The sequence below is a fragment of the Haliotis rubra genome, unplaced genomic scaffold, assembly GCF_003918875.1.
Source record: "Haliotis rubra isolate DU_JTF1 unplaced genomic scaffold, ASM391887v1 Scf985, whole genome shotgun sequence".
Lineage (NCBI taxonomy): Eukaryota > Metazoa > Mollusca > Gastropoda > Lepetellida > Haliotidae > Haliotis > Haliotis rubra.
The window spans coordinates 135367-156807 of record NW_025767729.1 but is presented as its reverse complement, the minus strand read 5'-3'; the positions used below and the strand labels follow the sequence as shown (position 1 = coordinate 156807).

Genomic DNA, 21441 nt, shown 5'->3' with positions numbered 1-21441 from the left:
GGTCTTTAACATTGCAGCACCAGCTTTCTTCTCTGGTCTGTTCTGGGTAGGAGTAAGTGATATATGGGGAGGACACTCCCTGCTGGTCTCTCTCTCTCAGCTGTCAAGTTTTGTTGTTTTCTTTCCATCGAAGTAAAGCCTGTCCCTTATTTGAATTCTCATGTCCTTTGCTTTAAGCGTGCTTAATGTAATTTCAATGGTAAAAAAGATGAAAATTCACACGTTCGCCAACACAACAGCTTTTATTGTTGTTTATCTGTTACTTGAGGCCACAAGATGTCGTGAAGGTCAGCACTTTGTATGGACACCATTGCCAGCAAGTACTGCTCGGCACCGTTTCGTCACACACTGGATAAGTCGACAAAGTCGCTCATTCGCAATTCTTCTCCACTCAGCTTGCAATGCAATGGCCAGTTGTGGAAGTGTTCTAGGCGTGTTTCATCCCATAGGTGTTCTATCGGGTTTAGATTTGGTGGTCGGAAAGGCCATGGCAAGACATTGACGGTAGAATTGGCAAGGCAGTGAAGCGTGCTGAATGTGAAGTAGCGTTGTCATGCAGGAACAACTCTCTCTGTCGGAAGCATGTCACGTGCAAGGACTTCGTTAATGTACCGATTTTTCTGTCAAATTCCCCTGACCCACCACTAAATCAGATCTTTGTGTGCTGGATATCGCACCCCACACCATGACACTATTTCCACCGAATTCGTCGACCTGTTGAATTCAATTAGGGGCGAAACGTTCATTTCTCCAACGGTAAACACGCTGTTTTCCATCTCGCCGGTGAAGAAGAAATCGTGATTCATCACTCCAGTTTCTAAGGTTCTCTCAAAACATTGGCGACAACTGGCCTTCTTGGTCGAATCCCCAATTTTCCCCAACGTCACGCAATCGATTCCCGACAGTTTGGTCGGAAATTCTTCTCAAACGAGGGATGCATTGTGCAATCTCCACGGCTGTGGCATAACGATGACGCAGGTGAAAAATCCGGATGTAGCGGTCCTGGGCTTGGATGGTAACGCTTGGACGGACGCTTCTCGGGCGAAATTGGTCTGTAGGAAACGATCCCAATGTAAGCGCGATATGGTGCTCTGATAAACGTTGACATGTCGGGCAACTGCAGACTGCAACTCCCCAGCTTCAAGACGGCCTATGGCGATGTTTCGATTGGCGGCATTCAGTTGTGGCATGATGATTTCCTCTTTTCCAGGTAAAAAACGAATGACAAAATTTAACACAACGTTTGCGTTTTTATAATGATCAATACCGCATGCTTTTCCACTTACTGCATTCTGCTTTGCATGCTTTTTTGGTGACGTTTTGGCGAATATATCTTCGAACGCTTTTAAAACAAGGGAAAAGTTAAAATAGCTGTTTACAATCACACAAAGATGACTGTTTGGAAAGAGTAGTATAGTATATTTGTTCTTGCCGCAGCTACATGAGTCCAATATTCTCAATATCACCTGCGCGTAACCTTTTTGTTTTTGAAGAGTATATAAGGCCCGTATGTTAACCAAGGCACACACCTTTGGGTAGACGTAGCAGCCTGCCCATTCCTACGCACTTCAGCGTCTATCAAAGGTACGACAAAGACTGATCATGATCCTTGATAAAATCAAGGAAGGATATACTTTGTGTATTTAAAAAAAGAAACTGCTTGGAGAGAGTTGTTTTGCAGACTTAAAATGTCTTCAATTCCGTCAAAACGCTTTCGTTTTCGTTTTTAATCAATATCCCACACGCCAAACTTCAAGTAACTCCTTCTTTACTCCATTGGCCATGTTATCCTAAATGTGGTGAGCAAAGACATAGCTACGTTCATTAAATGAGAAATATGGGTTTACGACATTCCAGCAAGTAGGCATCCTTATGAAGACCAATTGGCCTCCTTGCTTACACGTTCCTTTTATACTATGATCTGGCAGTGAAAGCAAACCATTGGAATACGTATAATTTCAGTTTCAGACAGTGCCACTGATTTACATACCTGAACTAGCAATAAAAGTGAACAGTGTTTCCGTCTCATATGTTTCATATTTCACTACAAAGATCGCCGTGCGACTATTGATGCAAATTATGCAATCAGTTTTACTACCATTTATGCCATTATTAAAACTTTCAAAGAACGATGCCATAGCCTTGTGGTTAAAGCGTTCGCTTGTCACGCTGAAGATTCAAGTTCGATTCCCCTCATGGGCACAGTCCTCATGTGCGGGTCTCAAAACATTCGAGGAAAATTAAGCTTTTAAGCTTTCCAAATATTTTAAAACGTAGTATTTTTGTGATTTTAAATTAGTTAACTTTAACTATAATCACCGACGGCTGACGGGATGAAGCAAATCCGGCTAGGGCACATGCAGGTTGCAAAAGTACCATAAGTTCCCATGGCCCTCAGTTGTTGGTGATACTCAGCCTGTTTATATATTGTGTTGTCCTCATTTGAAATTTTACTTTAAAGATAGATGCTAGTTTCAATTCTTGATACTGTGATATACTAGTTGGTTTTTACCGTCCTTCGTCGACAGCTTTTGATAATTTAATTGCGTTTATTGTGAATTTGCAAGTCACGATATGGCTGAAATATTGCCGATGTGACTGTAAATCCTCACTCACTCACTCACTCACATGGGTACACCTGTGAAGGTCCGGGTTAGAATATTGATCTTCAGTAACCCAAGCTTGTCGTTAGGCGACTAACGAGATCGGGTGGTAAGGCTCGCTGATTTGGTTGATACATGTCATCGGTTCCCAATTGCTCAAATCGATGCTCATGCTGTTGATCACTGGATTGTCTGGTACAGACTCGATTATTTACAGACTGCCGCCACATAGCTGGAATATTGCTGAGTGCGGCGTAAAACTAAACTCACTCATTCGCATGGGTACAGTCTGTGAAGCCCATTTCTGGAGTCCCCCGCCGTGATATTGCTTGACTATTGCTAAAAGAAGCGTAAAACTAAACTTACTCATTCACTCACTATAACCTCCAAACAAAATTTTAAGGAAATCATGTGGAGGATATTTCCTAATTTGAGGAAAGACATGTCCAATGTGATTCTCATTGTTTCACATCTTATTACAGGGGTATTCAAATAAGCACCTGCAGCTGGTTTGCTTTTTAGGGTACTTTTTGCGCACCTCTTGGGCGGGATAAACTTAAATGTATCTGTTCTCGCAAACCAGATTTCCATTAATTTTGTGTACACAAATAGATTTAAGTCATAAACACACCCTTATGCATATATATAGTTCGAATGGTCCGATGGTTACTGCTGTTTGCGGAAATGTCTTCTGATTTTGAAAAGAGTTTGTAGGTGCTATTCTCTTGGCGATATTATTTAATAAATTCTGCAGAAAGTTCATTGTTGCACGTGCAGTATGAGGCCGGGCGTTGTCCCGTTGAAAAATCTGTGTCTGTTGGTCAATAATCGGGAGAAGGTGAAGCTCTAACACGTGGTTGATGTAACGTTGGGCTGTCAGGTTCCCTGGAACGATCACCAAGTCTGATTTCTGGTTGTATGAGATGGTTCCCCAAACCATGACGCTTTCTCCGCCAAATCTGTCCACCTGTCGGACGCAGATGGGCGCAAAACGTTTATGACGTCTCCTATACAGACGCTGTCTTCCGTCGTGACGTTGCAAAAGAAAACGTGAGTCATCAGAAAACCAGATTCGCCTCCAGTTTTGTAAAGTCCGTATCCTTACGTTGTTGCACCACCTGAGTCGTCGGCGTCGATGTAGGGGGCGTAGTACAGGTCCAACAACTGGTCTACAGGCACGTAAACCCGCTTCTTTCAGACGGTTCCTAATCGTTTGAGCTGACACTCTCCTCAAACCTGGTATTTGTGTGGCAGTCACGGTTGGTAGGGCATGCCGATTACGCAGGGGATGGACTCGGATGTACCGATCTTGAAGGGGGGTCGTGATTCTTGGCCTTCCACTTCTCGGGCGATCGTTGGTCAAATTGAAGTTGTTGTAGCGGCTCCAAAGTCGGGATATCGTTGTTTTGTGAACATTTAGGTGCCGTGCAACAGTTCCAAAACTTTCTCCGGCTTGAACGACCAATGGCGATATTTCGGTCGGCAGCACTCAATCGTGGCATTTTAACACAGCTTTTCGGCGACAAATGAATGAATATAATACGGAAGCACATGGGCTTTATACACCCCTACATTAACTGCCATTTTTCATGATTTGCATGTGTTTTTTTGTGCGAAGTCACCATGAGGGTCATTTCATGCGTTGTGACGGAATAAGCAATAAAATACACTTATGCGTACAAATGCAGTTGTTTGGATGGTAATCTTCATTAATTACGTGTATCATTTCAATACATTCGAATAATTTCTTTTTGACAGAGTTATTATTTGGCAAACACAAATCTTCTTTCCACTTTCCACTTTCTTACATTAGCCCCAGTCACAGGCGTTACCAAGATGAAGTTAGAAACAAAATACATGCACATGTAAGATAGATGATGGTATATGCCTTTATTGGGCTGTCGATGTCTCTGCATAAAAATCATGGATTATGCATATGGAAGTACATAAATTGTTGCTTTCTCATAAATTGTATCATAAATTGTAAGTTACTTCTGAGCATGTATTATACCTATTATTTTGTTTTTTTCACATCTAACACTTGTTCATATCCTTTGAATAAAATAGACATAATGTTACTTAATTGAATTGTCCATCTTTGTCAATATTTAGTTCCAGGAGATACTGTTTGTCAGTGCACCTACTCTGCCAGCGTCTTGCCTATATGTAGTTAGTGTCTCGCCATGTGAACAGTTTAGGCCCCTTTGGTAACTAATGTCCCAAGTGCTCAGATGCCCTTGTATCAGATTGACGTCTTTCCTGCGTAGGGATCTTACACACTGAAGTGACCTATCTATATCACATTTATACATAAAGATATGCATTTCTGTTTGTCGTTATCATTTCAAGAAAAATAATAACTGCATTACATCATCGTAACCTCAAATTGTGCAGAATTCCTGTTCTCTCGCGTCAAACGTTGAAGAGTGTTCATGTATGATGATCCTTGGAAGAAGAGCTTTTGAAAAGTAAGCATCTGGATATATATGGGGATATTATCGTTGTTCGGAGATGTACCCTGTCGTCCAGGTAGTGATGATCAAGTATTAACCTCTTGCAGGAGTTTTATCCCATGCCTTGACGTCTTCTATTGTCTGGGGAAGTTCTCGTCCCTCTGGTTCAGGGAGAAAATAATTGAGCCCAGCTGTTATCAAACAGGCTATCCCGAAAATAGTCCCAGGAGCCCAGGGTGCAATGGCTGCCTGCAATAAATCAGCAGCGGGTTTTATCACGTGTTTTCAGGTTTAAAACGACCATATAACACAGTTCTGTGACCACGATAATTTTTGCTGCTGATCCGGGAAGGGCAGTTACATTCATGAATTTCTATATATACAGATGTGTACTCTGTACGAAACAAAATCGAGGTTACATCGTGAATGTAATTTTAACGAAACTCACAAGAATGGATATGAAAGGTGCTATCATCCCTCCGACCCTAGCAGCTGTGGAACCAGATCCCATACCGGCTGACCTGCAAGCGGAATTCGTAGCATATGTTGATATGATGGAGGACATCTTTCTAAGTTGAGTTGCAACGTTTGTCATTTCACGGTATGTCTGTCAGCGTGAATCATGACGCCAAAGAAATATAGCTATATGTCGTAAAACGAACGGTAAAAGCTATGCAGGAAGTTGTAATGAATAGGTTTCATTATGTTTATCATACTTCACAAATTAACTTTGACAAGTACATGTACGACGGAAATGTCTATATACATACACGAAAGTGATTATACATCACTAGTAAAAACTAGTTTTAAAAAAATACAGTGAACATAAAGAAAGGAATGCGTAACGTACCAGTGAGAAGCAAGCATTTAGCGACAAGGCACCAATACTTCAAGTAAGATCATCGTAAAAACCATTACATTACGATCAAATGACGACGTAGATTATAAGGGAGTTGTCTAATTTAATCTATCTTGGTGAGGATGAGGAGCGAACAAACTCATAAGGCTGGAGAAATATAGCTGGATAATTCATAGCCTTGTGTTTTATGTAACACAATGCATCGGGATAGCTTTTTTAACACTGCCAAAAATGTTCTAATAAATGTAGCTTGGATAGTCAAAAAGAGAACGAATAAGAATAGGTTTCAAAGTTTCAAAGAATATACCATAGAGGATCAGGGTACTATTAGAAATTTGGTTCTTTGTTCAGAATGATAATAAGAAAAATGTTAAAGGAAGAAAAACAAAATTAAACCAGCAGTAGGTATAATTACCAAATTTCACTTGCCGAATGATCCTGAATGTATAGTAGTCCTTGGAATCACAACACACGACAATATCCAGGCACTACACATGTAAGCTGTACGGATGCCATCTTAATAAGTATCATTAATCATATCGTTTCCTGGTGTGTATATTACCTGAGATTTGTCGGATAGATCTCGGGTGCATACACAAACATGGCATTGAAGCAGGCACTGTTACCAATTTTCCCAATGAAGGCGAGGGCTGTTGCTGTTATGGCTGCTGCTTGGCCCACTGAAGGCCATAAACATACATTTGCGTTACTGAACGTTATTTTATTAAATGGACCTATGCTACTTGCTACTATGCTACCTACTGAAATAAAAGTGACGAAACCCTTACAGTTTCCATGACCATACAATTCCGGTCATATGAAAATATGATTTTTCAAATGAGATCATACACACCAACTTACAAGTAAATACGTAATGTAATTTATTTTTCTATCTTCACTCTGATAATCAGTAGTTACTGTGAGTAGAATTATTGGCGGTTTGGGGCTATTCTGTGGCCACATTTCCAGTGAGAAGATATGCACCTCATGTACATTTGTTCATCAACAGACTCACCTATTAATGCCCGCACGATTGTCGCCAAAAGAAGACATGTCCCGGCAAGAACATGGAAAAACATAAAGAAACGTCTCCTTCCGTACCTGCAAAATGTTTTCAATTTGTTTAAAGCTTGAAATGCAGAAACGTGTTACGTAAACTACTATTAAGCCTTAATGTGCGCTGGAACAATATTAAGGAGTGAGTGAGTTTAGTTTTACGTCGCACTCAGCGATATTCCAGCTATATGGCGGCGGTCTGTAAATAATCAGACCTGGGCCAGACAATCCAGTGATCATCGATCTACGCAATTGTGGTACGATAACATGTGTCAACCAACTCAGCGAGCCTGAGCACCCGATCCCGTTAGTCGCCTCTTACAACAAGCATGAGTTACTGAAGATCAATTCTAACCCGGATGTTCACGGGTCTATCAATGTTAAAAGTATTATGAATCAAAGACATAGGAGGGTCGATGGAAATGTACTCGACCTCACATGGAAAATGATACAAATGCGGCTGTTTTTGTGTTTTATTTTTCTTCATATTATCTTTCAACCTCAAGCAAATTGGTTTTGCTATATTCCAGTCTCACGATCCCCATTTTGTTTGAGCTGGAGTCCTTAAAAACAGCCCCGGACTAAATATTAATCAAGCAATCCAAATCTAGTATATAGTCATCCAATACTATACTGTACATATTTTATGTGTGATTACACAATGCCATTTAGAAAGTGGGCCAATCCAAAGTCAGCTGCTCAGCCAGTATTCTAGTACTTTTGTACAGAATCTGTACTTTACTATAGAAAATGTAATCCCAAATATAACATATGTTGCATTTGACCACTTTATAAATGGCATTGTGTAATCATAGCTTTCGGCCGTGGGAGCCGTGCCAATTTACACCTGTCAGAGGGCTACACAAAGTCCGCAATCTAGACTTCCAGTTTTCCGACTTCCATTTTTGTGGAAGTCACGGTGGCTAAGAGGGATAGGCGGCTGAATTTGTGTGCTGGTGATTAGGTGCCTAACTCTGAAGGTATGGGTTCGAATCCCGGATGGGAATCAACCCAACAAAAGTGCTAGAATCTGTTCTTTACTAAAGAAAATGTAATCCCAAATATAACATAGGTTGCATATTTTATATGATATGATCTGAGGACATGCCATTATCCAAGAGGTACCAAATTACAGAAAATATTATGTTAGAAATATTATACCCCAGTGTGTTCTGATAACTATTATCTCGTTAACCACATTGCCCACATATGTGAATTTTTTTATATGCCTTTGCTGATGATTCCTTCAAAATAAAATGGAAGCTTTTCAAACATTGGACATCGAGAATATAGTTAGGCCGAGTACCTTTTGATCGACCCTCGTAACTGTTTAGTTTGCTTTACGTCCGTCCTCAATTATCTTACATACCTTACATACCTTACATCTCACATATATTATCAACATATTATGTTATGTGCCGATCTGAAACCTTAGTTTCCTTTCGTAAACTAATTCACAATTTCCATGTTTCAGAAGGTTTGGGTGTAGCTTGTGCATCGTTGTACTGATTGATGTCACACATTTGATGAGTGAGTGACGTTTGTTTTACGCCCCTTGGAGCAATATTCCAGTTATACCACGGCGGGTGACACCAGAAATAGGCTTGACACATTGTACCTGCGTGGAGCATCGAACACAGGTCTTCGGCGTGATGAGCGAACGTTGTAACCACTAGGCTACCCTACCCCAACGCCCCGTCCTTACTTTGCTTATAATTGTTGTCGAGAGTCTTGTGGTGATGCTTAAATATGCAGGAGTGAGGTTATTATATTTATGTCATATTTACATTACATTACATGTATAAGAACTGACTCCAGTACATCGTTGCATTTATTACACTAATGTGTCCGTATGTTTATAAATTAATGAACGAAAATAGAGGAATACCAGCGAAGGTGCAGATTTTGTTAACCAAGACAACAAGCACAGTGATCTTTAGAGGACGATCATTTTAATATGTTATTCCAGCGTGACTCAAAATACTCCTATGGCGGCGAATTGGTGTTTGGTATTTATCATACATATACTGTTATAGAGGTATGCACTAAATCATCGAAGGTGATGCAAAATCAACATACTAAATTCAACATATTTTGTTAACTCTACCATCATGTTGCATGTATATCAACGATAACCATTGTGGCGTCAAGGTTTACTCAGTTATTATGTATTATGATAAATAAAACAGTTAGTAATTCTAGACCAGGAACAATTGTATTTAAAAATGAAAGAATGTAGTGAGTGAGTGAGTGAGTTTGGTTTTACGCCGCTTTTAGCAATATTCAAGCAATATCACGGCGGGCGACACCAGAAATGGGCTTCACACATTGTACCCATGTGGGGAATCGAACCCGGGTCTTCGGCGTAACGAGCGAACGCCTTAACCACTAGGCTACCCCACCGCCCCGAAAGAATGTAAATTCATGTTCCGTTTACAAACATTCGTTATCACTCACTCCACCATTCCACTGGCACTGCAGTACATGTTTAGATAAATATTCTTTCTTTCTTTTTTTGTGCTGGGGTAGCCCAGTGGTTAAAGCGTTCGCTCGTCACGCCGGGTTCAATTCCCGATTTTGGAACAATGTGTGGAGCCCATTTCTGGTGTCTCCCGCCGTGATATTGCTGGAATATTGCAAAGAGCGGCGTAAAACCCAACTCACTCACTCACTCTACTGGTTTGCAAATGAGTACGTTTAAACGTAAACGATATGTATTATTGTCAGTACTATAACGTTCTATCTGTATGGCATATGCATGTATCGTTCAAACATGACATGTGTCAGTGTACTGTTGGAAGGATACATAAAGGGATGTCAATGTCAAGGTGATTTCGATGTGTACAAGTGACTTTATGTATATATTTTTATTACGACATCACCATGTTCTATTATTTAAAGTTGGCAATCTAAAATTAAGTTGCCATAACATGATAGAGGACCTGTCAAAGTCAGCATTTCATTGTATATAAGAAAGGGTTATTTGATAATGTATTCCTCTCAGCAGCGTTGAATTATTTCCAGCTATGATAAACAGAGCATAACGTACCGTCTTCCGACAAACAAGTTGAGTGGGCCTCCTGGTATTTCAGCCAATGAATTGAGAAAGAAGTTCAGGTAGAAGTCGTCACTTAGGGATGAGGATGTCAGATAGAGGCTGAAGTAGGTCAAGCTGTCGACCAACCTGTAACATTGGTATAGTGTAACTACACAAATTTATTTTGATACTGTGTTTACTCTCATGTTAAATGTTTCAAGCCATTTGACTTACATAAGGTTACGACGAACTTGAAGTGACCAAGAAGTTTAGTTCTTTATAACCGTAGTTCGGTATACGCAATTCAACAATACACACAGGCCCTTAACAAACAACACAGGATATACACATGCAAATTAAGTATAGTTTTAAAATAGAACAAGGTTAACTACTCGAAACCGAATTTGAAACGTAACACAAAGAGTAAAGTTTCAAACATGAAATTTTACTCTACATTTAAACCAATGCTTGTAAGGACAAAGGAACGTGGGCTCTGTGGCCCAATCCGAGTGAAGCACCCTTTAATAGCCCTTAAAAATATGGCAATGAATTTGTACATATCGTTCTTGTTTACATCAAAATAGATAAGCCTTTGAGGTAAAATAGGGTTTAACTTCGTACTCAAGAATATTTCGCTCATATGAAGACGTGCATGCGTGTGTATGTGTGGCTGCTTGTACAAGCCCAGACTTAACCTGGTTTAATAGTGTTAGCTCACTGAGATACCATGCCGCAGTTAAGCATGAATACCCCACCCAGACACATTATACTGACTCCTAGGCAACCAGTTCTACCATTTAATGCTGAGCGCCAGGCAGGGACCAAGAAGTACCATATTCTAATGTCTTTTGGTATGATGCAGCTGGGGATTAAACCCGCGACCGTCCGCTCTGCGGGAGGACGCTCTAATCACTACACCACGGAGGCGAAATATAAAAGCCTTTGAAAGTGAGCAGCACATCAAAGGTTGTAAATATAAAGTAGAACTCAAAGGAAAACTACAGAAGTATATTTTTCCATACGCCTATCACTTCTACTGCAAGAGTGAATAGCCATCGACAATTGCTAATTACGCATTGAGGACCATTTATCTGATTGGAACAATCTTACCTGTCGTGTAATTTCCATTATTCAGACTCACCAGGAAAACCACACAACAGCACTGATTTTTAACATAAACTTGGTCCGCACCAAGTCAAGGCAACTGTACTGCACATCCCCTGTGTGTTTCTCTGGTGGAGCTTCAACGTATTTACTCTTGGTGGTGCTCAGCTCAACTGGCTTGTCCTTATTGTCGATACCTGGTAGTTGAACGTCGGTCACGTCAACGTTGTTCATCTTGGCTGCTCTCCTGAACAACGCCAAGGCTCTTTTGGCCTTCTTGTTCGTGATCAGCCATCTCAGGGACTCCCCCATAAAGCTAAAGAAAATAACATCGGGTTATTTTATTAAGTCTAAGTCTCAACAAATGTTATTGTTAGATCATTGAATGATTGCGTATTATATACTGAGAGATAGGACGGGGTAGTGGCTTCATTATCAAAACCGTTCCATAAAGCCAGCAGGGTCACCATCTGATCAATGAGACATTTTGACATTTCCGTTGACGATGTTGTTATCATTGTCTATCGCATGCATGGAACATAATGGTGGGCTTTAGGATTGTAGTGTGATATTGCTTTAACAAAGGAACAACTTGATATGACATCCACTTGCAGGATATGTTTGTGTATAGATTTGCCATTGTTTAGTTATTGCACTATTAATGTTATGCGGATGAAACGCCATAAGGCGGCCAGTAACTCACAGACCAAAATCTATTTTAGTCGCTAGCAAATGGCCATCAGCTCCTCCTAAAATAATGACGCGACTACAAACAATTTGTTAGGAAATTATTTCACAAAATGCAAAGCCAAAAAATGCTTTACAAAAGTACACATTTCTTTCCCGGACCGTATTCATTTCACCAAGTACGGGCATGATTCAATCTGGACTCACAAGATTTGAAGAAGGACACTGATGGACACCGACACGAAACAGAGCTGCAGAGTTCTCCAGTCCATATCACGTAACAAGTAGGCCACCCCTGTGAGGATTACCGTACTGACACTCCATGTTAAGGTGTAGCATGTGGACAGTTCAATTCGTCTGTTTTTGGGAAAGGTCTCCATTAACATAGTGTAGGTACACACAACAATACCCTGTAACAGAGGTTGTATATGTCATGCAATGGTAATGACATTTTGTGTAATATTCTCATACTAGCAGTTTCCATATCTAATATTAACGGGGCGGTGGGGTAGCCTAATGGTTAAAGCGTTGGCTCGTCACACCGAAGACCCGGGTTCGAATCCCCACATGGGCACAATGTGTGAAGCCCATTTCTGGTGTCTCCCGCCGTGATGTTGCTGGAATATTGCTAAAAGCGGCGTAAAACCAAACTCAGTCAGTCAGTCTAATATTAACGGCACACTTTTTCCAATGTTTCCTTCCTGGTGTACATCAGTTGTGTGTGATATGTGAGACCAGACGAAGGACATAATAACATGGTCATATGGTATTGCTACACTATCGATAACAGCATTGGCGTATACATGTTTGCAAGGGTGAGTGAGTTAAGATTTACAGTCAGTATTTCAGCCATATCGTGACTAAAACAAGTTTTAAATTCACCATAAGTACATATAAGTTATAAAAAACCTGTCAACGAAGGACAGTAAAACAACAAGAATATTACAGATATTAATATAAAACTGTACGTAAATATAAAACAGTTTACCAATAGAGGACGATACAATATAAAAACAGACTATAGACTGGCAACACCTTTAGGTAGATCACCATACTAGGGACCATGGGGACTTACAGTACATTTGCTTCTGCATGGACCCTAGCTGGATTTACACCATCCCTTCAGCTGTCAGCAAGTTTAGACAAGCTAGCCATAAATTAAAATAGCATATATTCTACGGTTAAAGACAGCGATATGTTTACTTTGAATGTTTTGGGACTTACGTACCCAGGAGGAGGACATTACATTTACAATACCTCGAACCCATGTGAGGATACAGCCACTTAAAGATACAATTTCAGCTGTTCAATTTTAAAAATATATTTATATATTTACAAATCCTGTATAACAATTAATAAAACAATTCTATTTCTTTAAAAAATGCAATAATTAAATGATAATGAAAATGATCCCTCATTGTTTTGACACTGAAATATTTATTCCTTGTGATGGAAATATCAATACAGTCATGTTTGTAAGATGATACGTAAATGAATAGTAAAGCATGTGCTACATAACATTTCAAATAGTATACACTTAAAACAAAGTAGTCGAACTCTATTTTTAATTTACGATTGAAAAAGTTTGGAGGTATAACGGAGTCAATCAATGTTGATATGATAATAATGAAATGTTTTGAGAGTGCATCACCACTTGCACTTCCTTATGACCATAGTTGTGTGTACAGTAATCGCTCTTGAAAGATGATTGGTGTATGACGTGAAAATTGCATGTGTACGATTTGTCGTTTTCAGCCAAAACAAATGGCTAGAAACAAACACTAACAACTGTGTAATGCAAGATGATTGTCGAAATGAATGGTCCACAGTGATTTATCGACCTTCGTGAAGCCGTCAAAATCAAGAATGACACCCAATGCATGGGGCTACTGCGTTGTGCACGTGTTTAGGTATGGTGATAAAGGGTAATTTTGGTGCGTTCATAAGTCTGTCTTTGAAAAGTTTGATAACGCTTATACTTCCTATCCAAATTAAAATTTCAGCTTCCCCTACTTTTTTAAAGCGTACATATACATGAATGAAGGCCAAATAAGGACTGCAAATTCATAGTTCACAGATTATTTTGAAAGAAAGAAAGATGTCCTTTCATCAAACACGCACATGATGTTAGCGGACATTGCCATCTCAACTGTAGTGTGTGAGTGAGTTTAGTTTTACGCCGCACTCAGCAATATTCAAGCTATGACATGTGTCAACCAAGTCGGCGAGCCTGACCACCTGATCCCGCCGCACTCAGCCATATACCAGTTATATGGCGGCGGTCTGTAAATAATCGTGTCTTGACCAGACTATCCAGTGATCAACAGCATGAACATCGATCTACGCAATTGGGATACGATTTCATGTGTCATCCAAGTCGGCGAGCCTGACCACCCAATCCCGTTAGTCGCCTCTTACGACAAGCATGTGTTACTGAAGATCAATTCTAACCCGGATCTTCACGGGTTCCTAACTGACAGCTAATACAGCTGTAACATGGACAATGACTGCAATGAAACGTTTACCTGTTGAAAAATACCGTTCAGCATTCTCAGAACAGAGAAAGCTGCGATACTCGGAGCGAAAGCTGACGCAAGACCGGCACCGGCCGTCAACACGTGTGACGTGACAAGGAAAGGCTTCCTTCCGAATTTGTCCGACAAAACCGATACAGTAGCTGCGCCAACTCCTTGTCCTACGATGAAGAGTGACTGCGGGAGGCGGGCGAAGAAGATGTCCCCACAAGCAAGATCCCACTATAAAACAGACTTTATGGCATATATTACATCTTCATCCGTCTTTTCATTAGTCTTATATTAGAATTATAGCACAAACATTATTTAATAGTTGCCTGTCATAGTAACTTTTAATGGAAGCTTGAAAATTACCTCCGACACAATGGAATGGTCTCTCTCCATATCATATGTCCAGGCACTGCATGCATGTGTTGACGTGACATTGGTGGTGGTGTTCCGTACAGACACGTCGCATTTGCCGTAGTCGGTGTTGGTGTCGTTGCCATAAAGTGGAATCACAGCACATTGTTGTTTCACGGGCTGAGCTGTTGAACAATGCATTGAGATGTAAACTCTGAGTCAAGATTGATTGATTGATTGATTGATGTTTAACGCCGCATTCAGCTATATTCCAGCTGTAATGTGGCGTTCTGTAAATAATCGAATCTGGATCGGACAATCCAGTGATCAACAGCATGATCATCGATCTATGCGAGAGTGACCACCCGATCCCGTTAGTCGCCTCTTACGTCAAGCATGGGTTGCTGAAGACCAATTCTAACCCGGATCTTCACTGGTCTGAGGCAATAACTCTAACAATTCTATTATCAGGTTGCCAAGGGAACCCGTAACTGCATATGTATTATCTGACTAGTTAAGTAAGTAAAATGTTCCTATTAGGTTGCCAAGGTAATTTGTATATGGATCAAATTATATGCCTTATTGTTTTGCCTGACTGTAATTGATAATGCATTGCAATATGTCAGCTATTTTTGAATATACAGACGTACCTATAAACACGAAGTTAAGGAGATGGAAACAAATTGTCACATTTCCAACAGCAAGCAGGACAGCTTGAAACAGCTGATAGCGCCCGAGAGTGCCAAGAAGCTCCAGGATACTGTCAATAGTGCGTGGTTGGTCCTTTTTAACGTCAGCCATGGTCAAACCTCTGAAATTAACATGCCAGTGATTGGTTTCATATCACCATTGCAATCACTCTCCATCACTGATAATTGCGATTTACACACAATTCGTGTATTTTACGGTCTCCGAGTTTATACTCATATCTTTGAGGTGAGGTGAAATGGTGTTTAACGTCGTACTTAAGAATATTTCGCTCATATGACGACGTGCATGCGTGTGTATGTGTGGCTGCTTGTACAAGCCCAGACTTAACCTGGTTTTATAGTACTAGCCCACTGAGACACCATGCCGCAGTTAAGCATGAATACCCATCTCAGACACATTATACTGACTCCGAGCTGACCAGTCCTTGTTTTACCCATTAATGCCGAGCGGCAGGACCAGAGACCAACAAGTACCAAATTTTAACTATGTTGCTATGACGCGGCCGGGGACGTCTTTTGGTAACCCGCGACCTTTCGCTCTGCGGTCGGACGTTCTAACCACTACACCACGAAGGAGATCAAACATCGATTCTTTGAAAACGAAATGGTTGAAGTGTGGCTTTATACGCTCTGAGCAGTACGTATTCTGACAGTGTGTATTTAAAGTTATTTTATCTGACTGAAAATGTCACAGATCGTACACGTTTGGCGCTTTGGTAAGACCAAAACACACGCGTATAATTCTGAAAACCCAAGACACAAAGTCAAGATGAACAGGGGATTCGAACTCGGTACAGCGACTTTTGGCACCTTAGACCACGGGTCATCAACGTCACGTGCCCTAAAACACGTCTGAAAACAGACACACGTAACATAACATAATGCTTGCGGTTTGAACAATAACAATGTATATCTTTATGTTTGAACAATGTATATCTTATTTATCAGGTTGCTTCCTATTCAGCTATTAATCTGCATTATTTGTTTGTTTTACATGTGTTAAGAAATATACATTAGCTTTGGAAAAACACTTGGAACTCATTCCGTTTGACTCTTAACTCAAGGGAAATTAAAAACAAACCGTCACCTGTAACAAGTTAATTTGGAGACTTGCGTTTGAATACATCCAAGTGAACAAGAGTGATGGAAGAGGGAACAAGTGACACCATTACGTCACAAAAACAAGCACATAATATGTACTGCTAGCATTTATTGCTTTAAATTCTGAAATGCATAAGTTTCACCATTTCTTGGTAGTATTTCAAGTAAACTGTTTATGTCGTTAGAACAAATCATTGACAAAAATAACTTACTTGCGGTGGCCATCTTTGTTTACAGCTAAGGGAGATGAAAGTAGTCCGAAAATATTGACCAATCAGAAATTTGCTCAAAACATACCAAAACTATATCTCCTCTGGAAACCAGTATTGGATGATAATTTATTCACAACTCACAAGCTATGTTCTTTAGCAACGAACGCTAGGTGGGAATTATCTGTTGTGTCTTAAGTCGTAGAACACCTGCTCAGAGGTTTTTTCAGTTCACGATGAATTGCAACACATACTATCTCAGTAATTTTGGATATAGGTGTACAGAACTGAACAAAAGTTTCGATGATGTCCCTCTGCCCGCCTGTGAACGTAACAAACATTTCATGTGTACGGGCTTTGTTTATTGTAGTGTTACTAAAGGTTACAGTACGACACAGGGAATACACACAGTGTCACTCGGTTCTACTTCTAACATGTGCTCAAGGCAGCGAGCGTGTGGGTTGCTGGATCTCAGTGTTGAGCTTGTTAACAAAAGCTACTTGAGGGAGACCCAGGTATTCCCCTACCGTGTATGTGCATAAATATGTCAGATGATACGCGTCTCCTATTGAAGCATGTTCTCTTGTCGGATGTTTATGTTGTAGACATGAACGCGTATTGTGCATCATTGTATTGGCATATATTGTAAATTTGGGAAAACACTTTCTTAGTAAAGTACAGATTCTAGTACTTTTGTTGTTCGAATCCCGGATGGGAATCAACCCAACGGAAGCACTAGTATCTGTACTTTACTAAGAAAGTGTAATCCCAAACATAACATGTGTTACATTTGATCACTTTCTAATGGCATCCTGTATTCATTGTATTGACAGTTTTTGTTCTTGACGTCAATACTTTAAACAACGTATGTATAATGACACGTAATTTCACAAATAATCGGCAGTTGGGATATCTCAAGCATGGCATCATCGACATATTACAATTTTGTATATAGACATATTTTAGCAACGGTTGAACATTATTTTGTAATGACAACATGGACATTACAAGAATGAAATCATCTGAATATTACCTCCTGTAAATAACCTGTTATCCATCAAACCCTTATCACAGACAAAACGAAGCTAAGAGAAGTAGAAGAGCATATGGGTTTATACACATAGAACTGTCAACAATGTCAAGGTGTAGTCATCCCTCGAGTGTTTATTATATGTTATTTATGTGTCGATAAAGTGATAGCTGACAGCTGACGCTCCACAAATGGCATGAGATTTCCACTAATTTATTGCGACAAGGCCCTTTCCACATCTGTACAAAATTTCTGCTAAAAGCACAGTCGACTGCGCAAGTCGAGCTATTTCATGAGCACTTTTATGAAACGATATCAAACAGTTATGATAACATGGTGTTCGTGAAAACCTGGGCAGATTTTGTCCCACAGGTATCACAGGCAATAAACACATGCAACGGCTCGTCAATTGTTCATCTTGAAGAAAACACCGTGAAAATAGGGATAGGGAATTGCATCGGATGTCATGTTTGTCTCTGATGCCTCGTATTGGGACCCGTAATACTTGAGTTGATATCAACCTGTCGTAACAGTGTGATGGAGAAATGGCACCCATGACAAGGAAGTCACGTATATTTATTTGTACACAGCACGAAAGGTGAATCTATTGTGGGGCCCTGTTTTGTGAGTGGCGTTGAAAGTATTCTTGCCATGACATCGAAGTGGCAAAAAAATGCTTAAATATTAACAGAGCGTTTCGTATATACTGTAGCACGATAACAGTACATAGTAATACTACGGTACTGCTCTGTAGCTAACGGTGATCACAAAAAGGGCGGGCCGGAGACTGTGAGAGAGGCTAGGGCTGTGTTCCAGACGTTGACCCGATATGACCAAAGATATTCTTCAAACTACTCGTCTGCTCTGCTCTGCTTATCTTGTCCTGGCCAGTGTTCAGCGCCCTCCTGTGCCTCTCTGTTCTTCAGACTACTCTTCTGTTCTGCTCTGCTGGTCCTGTCCTGGTCAGTGTTCAGCGCCGTCCTGTGCCTCTCTGTTCTTCAGACTACTCTTCTGTTCTGCTCTGCTGGTCCTGTCCTGGTCAGTGTTCAGCGCCCTCCTGTGCCTCTCTGTTCTTCAGACTACTCTTCTGTTCTGCTCTGCTGGTCCTGTCCTGGTCAGTGTTCAGCGCCCTCCTGTGCCTCTCTGTTCTTCAGACTACTCTTCTGTTCTGCTCTGCTGGTCCTGTCCTGGTCAGTGTTCAGCGCCCTCCTGTGCCTCTCTGTTCTTCAGACTACTCTTCTGTTCTGCTCTGCTGGTCCTGTCCTGGTCAGTGTTCAGCGCCCTCCTGTGCCTCTCTGTTCTTCAGACTACTCTTCTGTTCTGCTCTGCTGGTCTTGTCCTGGCCAGTGTTCAGCGCCCTCCTGTGCCTCTCTGTTCTTCAGACTACTCTTCTGTTCTGCTCTGCTGGTCCTGTCCTGCTCTGCTGGTCCTGTCCTGGTCAGTGTTCAGCGCCGTCCTGTGCCTCTCTGTTCTTCAGACTACTCTTCTGTTCTGCTCTGCTGGTCCTGTCCTGGTCAGTGTTCAGCGCCGTCCTGTGCCTCTCTGTTCTTCAGACTACTCTTCTGTTCTGCTCTGCTGGTCCTGTCCTGGTCAGTGTTCAGCGCCGTCCTGTGCCTCTCTGTTGACTTCGTTTGTTTGGTCAAGACCCTCTACTTGACGTAAACGTCAGAGGTTCGTGACCAGCAACTGACCGAATCGTGACCTCCATGAGAAATTTGTGTGACAACCAAGCCCGCCTGTCTAGACCGCCTCTGACCATCAAATAGTGTAACCCAGTTACAGCACATAACAGAACCATACGACTCGAGAGATGGTTTGTCAGGGTTACATCTTTGTAGATCATATATCAATTGTGACACGTTATTAATAAACAAGCTTGGGCGGTAGGCAGCCTAGTGGTGAAAGCGTTAACTTGTCACGCTGAAGACACGGGTTCGATTCCCCACATGGTACAATGTGTGAAGCCCATTTCTGGTGTCCCGGCTGTGATTGTGGTGGAATATTGCGAAAACCGGTTTAAGAACATACTCACTCACTCACGCTATCATATACAGTTCCCTGTTTGGCACACAACCCTTGATAGCATCAGTATTTGTTCGTAAGCACGTGCTTGAAATGACGTCGGAAGGTCTCTCAAAGATATATTATCATTATTGATTACAAACGAATTACCTGCAAAGCAATCAACAATTGATGTCAAATGAAACAGATTCCATCAATTGACTTGTGTTTCCACGATTTTATAGCCTATAGGAAGAATAATTTCAATATACATACACCTAATATAACTTGAGTTGAGTTGAGTTTTACGCACTAATATACTAAGTTTCCCTACATTGGACAAGGGCAGTAAGGTAGCCTAGTGTTTAAAGCGTTCACTCATCACGCCGAAGAGCCGGGTTCGATTCCCCACATGGGTACAATGTGTGAAGCCCATTTCTGGTGTCCCCCGCCGTGGTATTGCTGGAATACATGTATTGCTACAAGCGGCGTGAAACTATACTCACTCCCTTCAATTATTCTACTCAGTTATTATGCTGAAGTTTTTATTGCTATTTAAACTATATAGAAAGAACAGTGTGGTTCAGAGGAAGTGATCATCATCATCATCATCTTTTACGTGAGGGGCAAAGCCTTGTAGCTACATCTTCTCGTGACGTGACATACCCGGGCTTCATTTGAAACAGCATTACACTGTTTTGAGTGTTTGCCGGACGTGACTTGAATGTTGGTAAAAGAGGTGTAAAAACCTACTTCATCAGATAAATAGTTCACAAAGGACTTGACAGATAAAGAGTTCTCAACAGTACTTGACAGCGAATGTAATATTTAGGGTAAATATGATTATATCACAGATCACAGCGTGCATTTATCATTGATTTCGTTCGAAAAAAATGCGATATATAAAAGTACATACCCCAAGGTTGAGATTAAAGCAGCACGATCAGTGTGTGTTGAGGGGTGGCCGCTACTTCGCCCACTGCTTGTATGCGTTTACACAAATGTGTCATGAGAAAACAGGTGTAGATTTCCGCTCGTTCAGCTCGATCAGAATCTGGGTTAGAAGGTCGTATTCACCAGCTACACATCTGGGCTCTAATGCACAGTAGTAAGCCAACCTGATGATGACGATTTTGATATTTAACGTGCGCTTTCCGACAGAATGCTTATTTCATGCACGGGCTCGCCAGGCCATTTAGTGTTTGTTCAACAAGGGCTCATTTGACCGAAAGATATGGCAACCTGAAGGCAGCGTTAGGGTTGCATTCTTATGAATTTTGAATTTGGAAATTGCCAAAAGTGATAGGGGAGGTGAACTAGGGGATGGTTTGGATGGTAGTTGATTTGTTGTTTCTTGTGGTTTGTTTTTGTAAAAACAAATATCACCAATTGGTTATGTGGGATTATATATGCGACCCAGAAGGCCAGTTGTGATAAGAAATACACATAAAGGACCGTTCATAACTTATGGCTAAGGGGTGATGATGACTGTTATGGAGAAGTATGTACCATGTGAATGACACCCCTAATTTTCATGTACAAAGTAAGTGCCCCCTTCTGTAACTATGAGAAAATCGTGTTTCTTTCTTTGTACAATCCAAATAATCCAGAGGAAGCGGTATTGTTCATATGAAATGTCAAAATGAATTGTTCCATCGTAACTGGTAAAAATGCTGATTTCGGTCCCCAGTGAACACAATTTCACAATGTTACTG

At 40.9% G+C, this 21441-nt stretch overlaps 1 protein-coding gene across 1 annotated transcript; it reads right to left on the bottom strand.

The window, feature by feature from the left end:
- Positions 1 to 4474: 4474 nt before the first annotated feature.
- Positions 4475 to 20760, bottom strand: LOC124265581 (solute carrier family 22 member 8-like). The gene is made up of 11 exons (XM_046700368.1): positions 20643 to 20760; positions 15326 to 15486; positions 14688 to 14860; positions 14325 to 14555; positions 12007 to 12209; positions 11150 to 11428; positions 10021 to 10155; positions 6931 to 7016; positions 6478 to 6595; positions 5505 to 5577; positions 4475 to 5305 (listed from the first exon to the last, which is right to left on the bottom strand). Exons 2-11 carry the CDS (start codon positions 15474 to 15476, stop codon positions 5150 to 5152), a joined length of 1605 nt encoding a protein of 534 aa, XP_046556324.1. The 5' UTR covers positions 15477 to 15486; positions 20643 to 20760; the 3' UTR covers positions 4475 to 5149.
- Between the last annotated feature and the right edge of the window lie 681 nt (positions 20761 to 21441).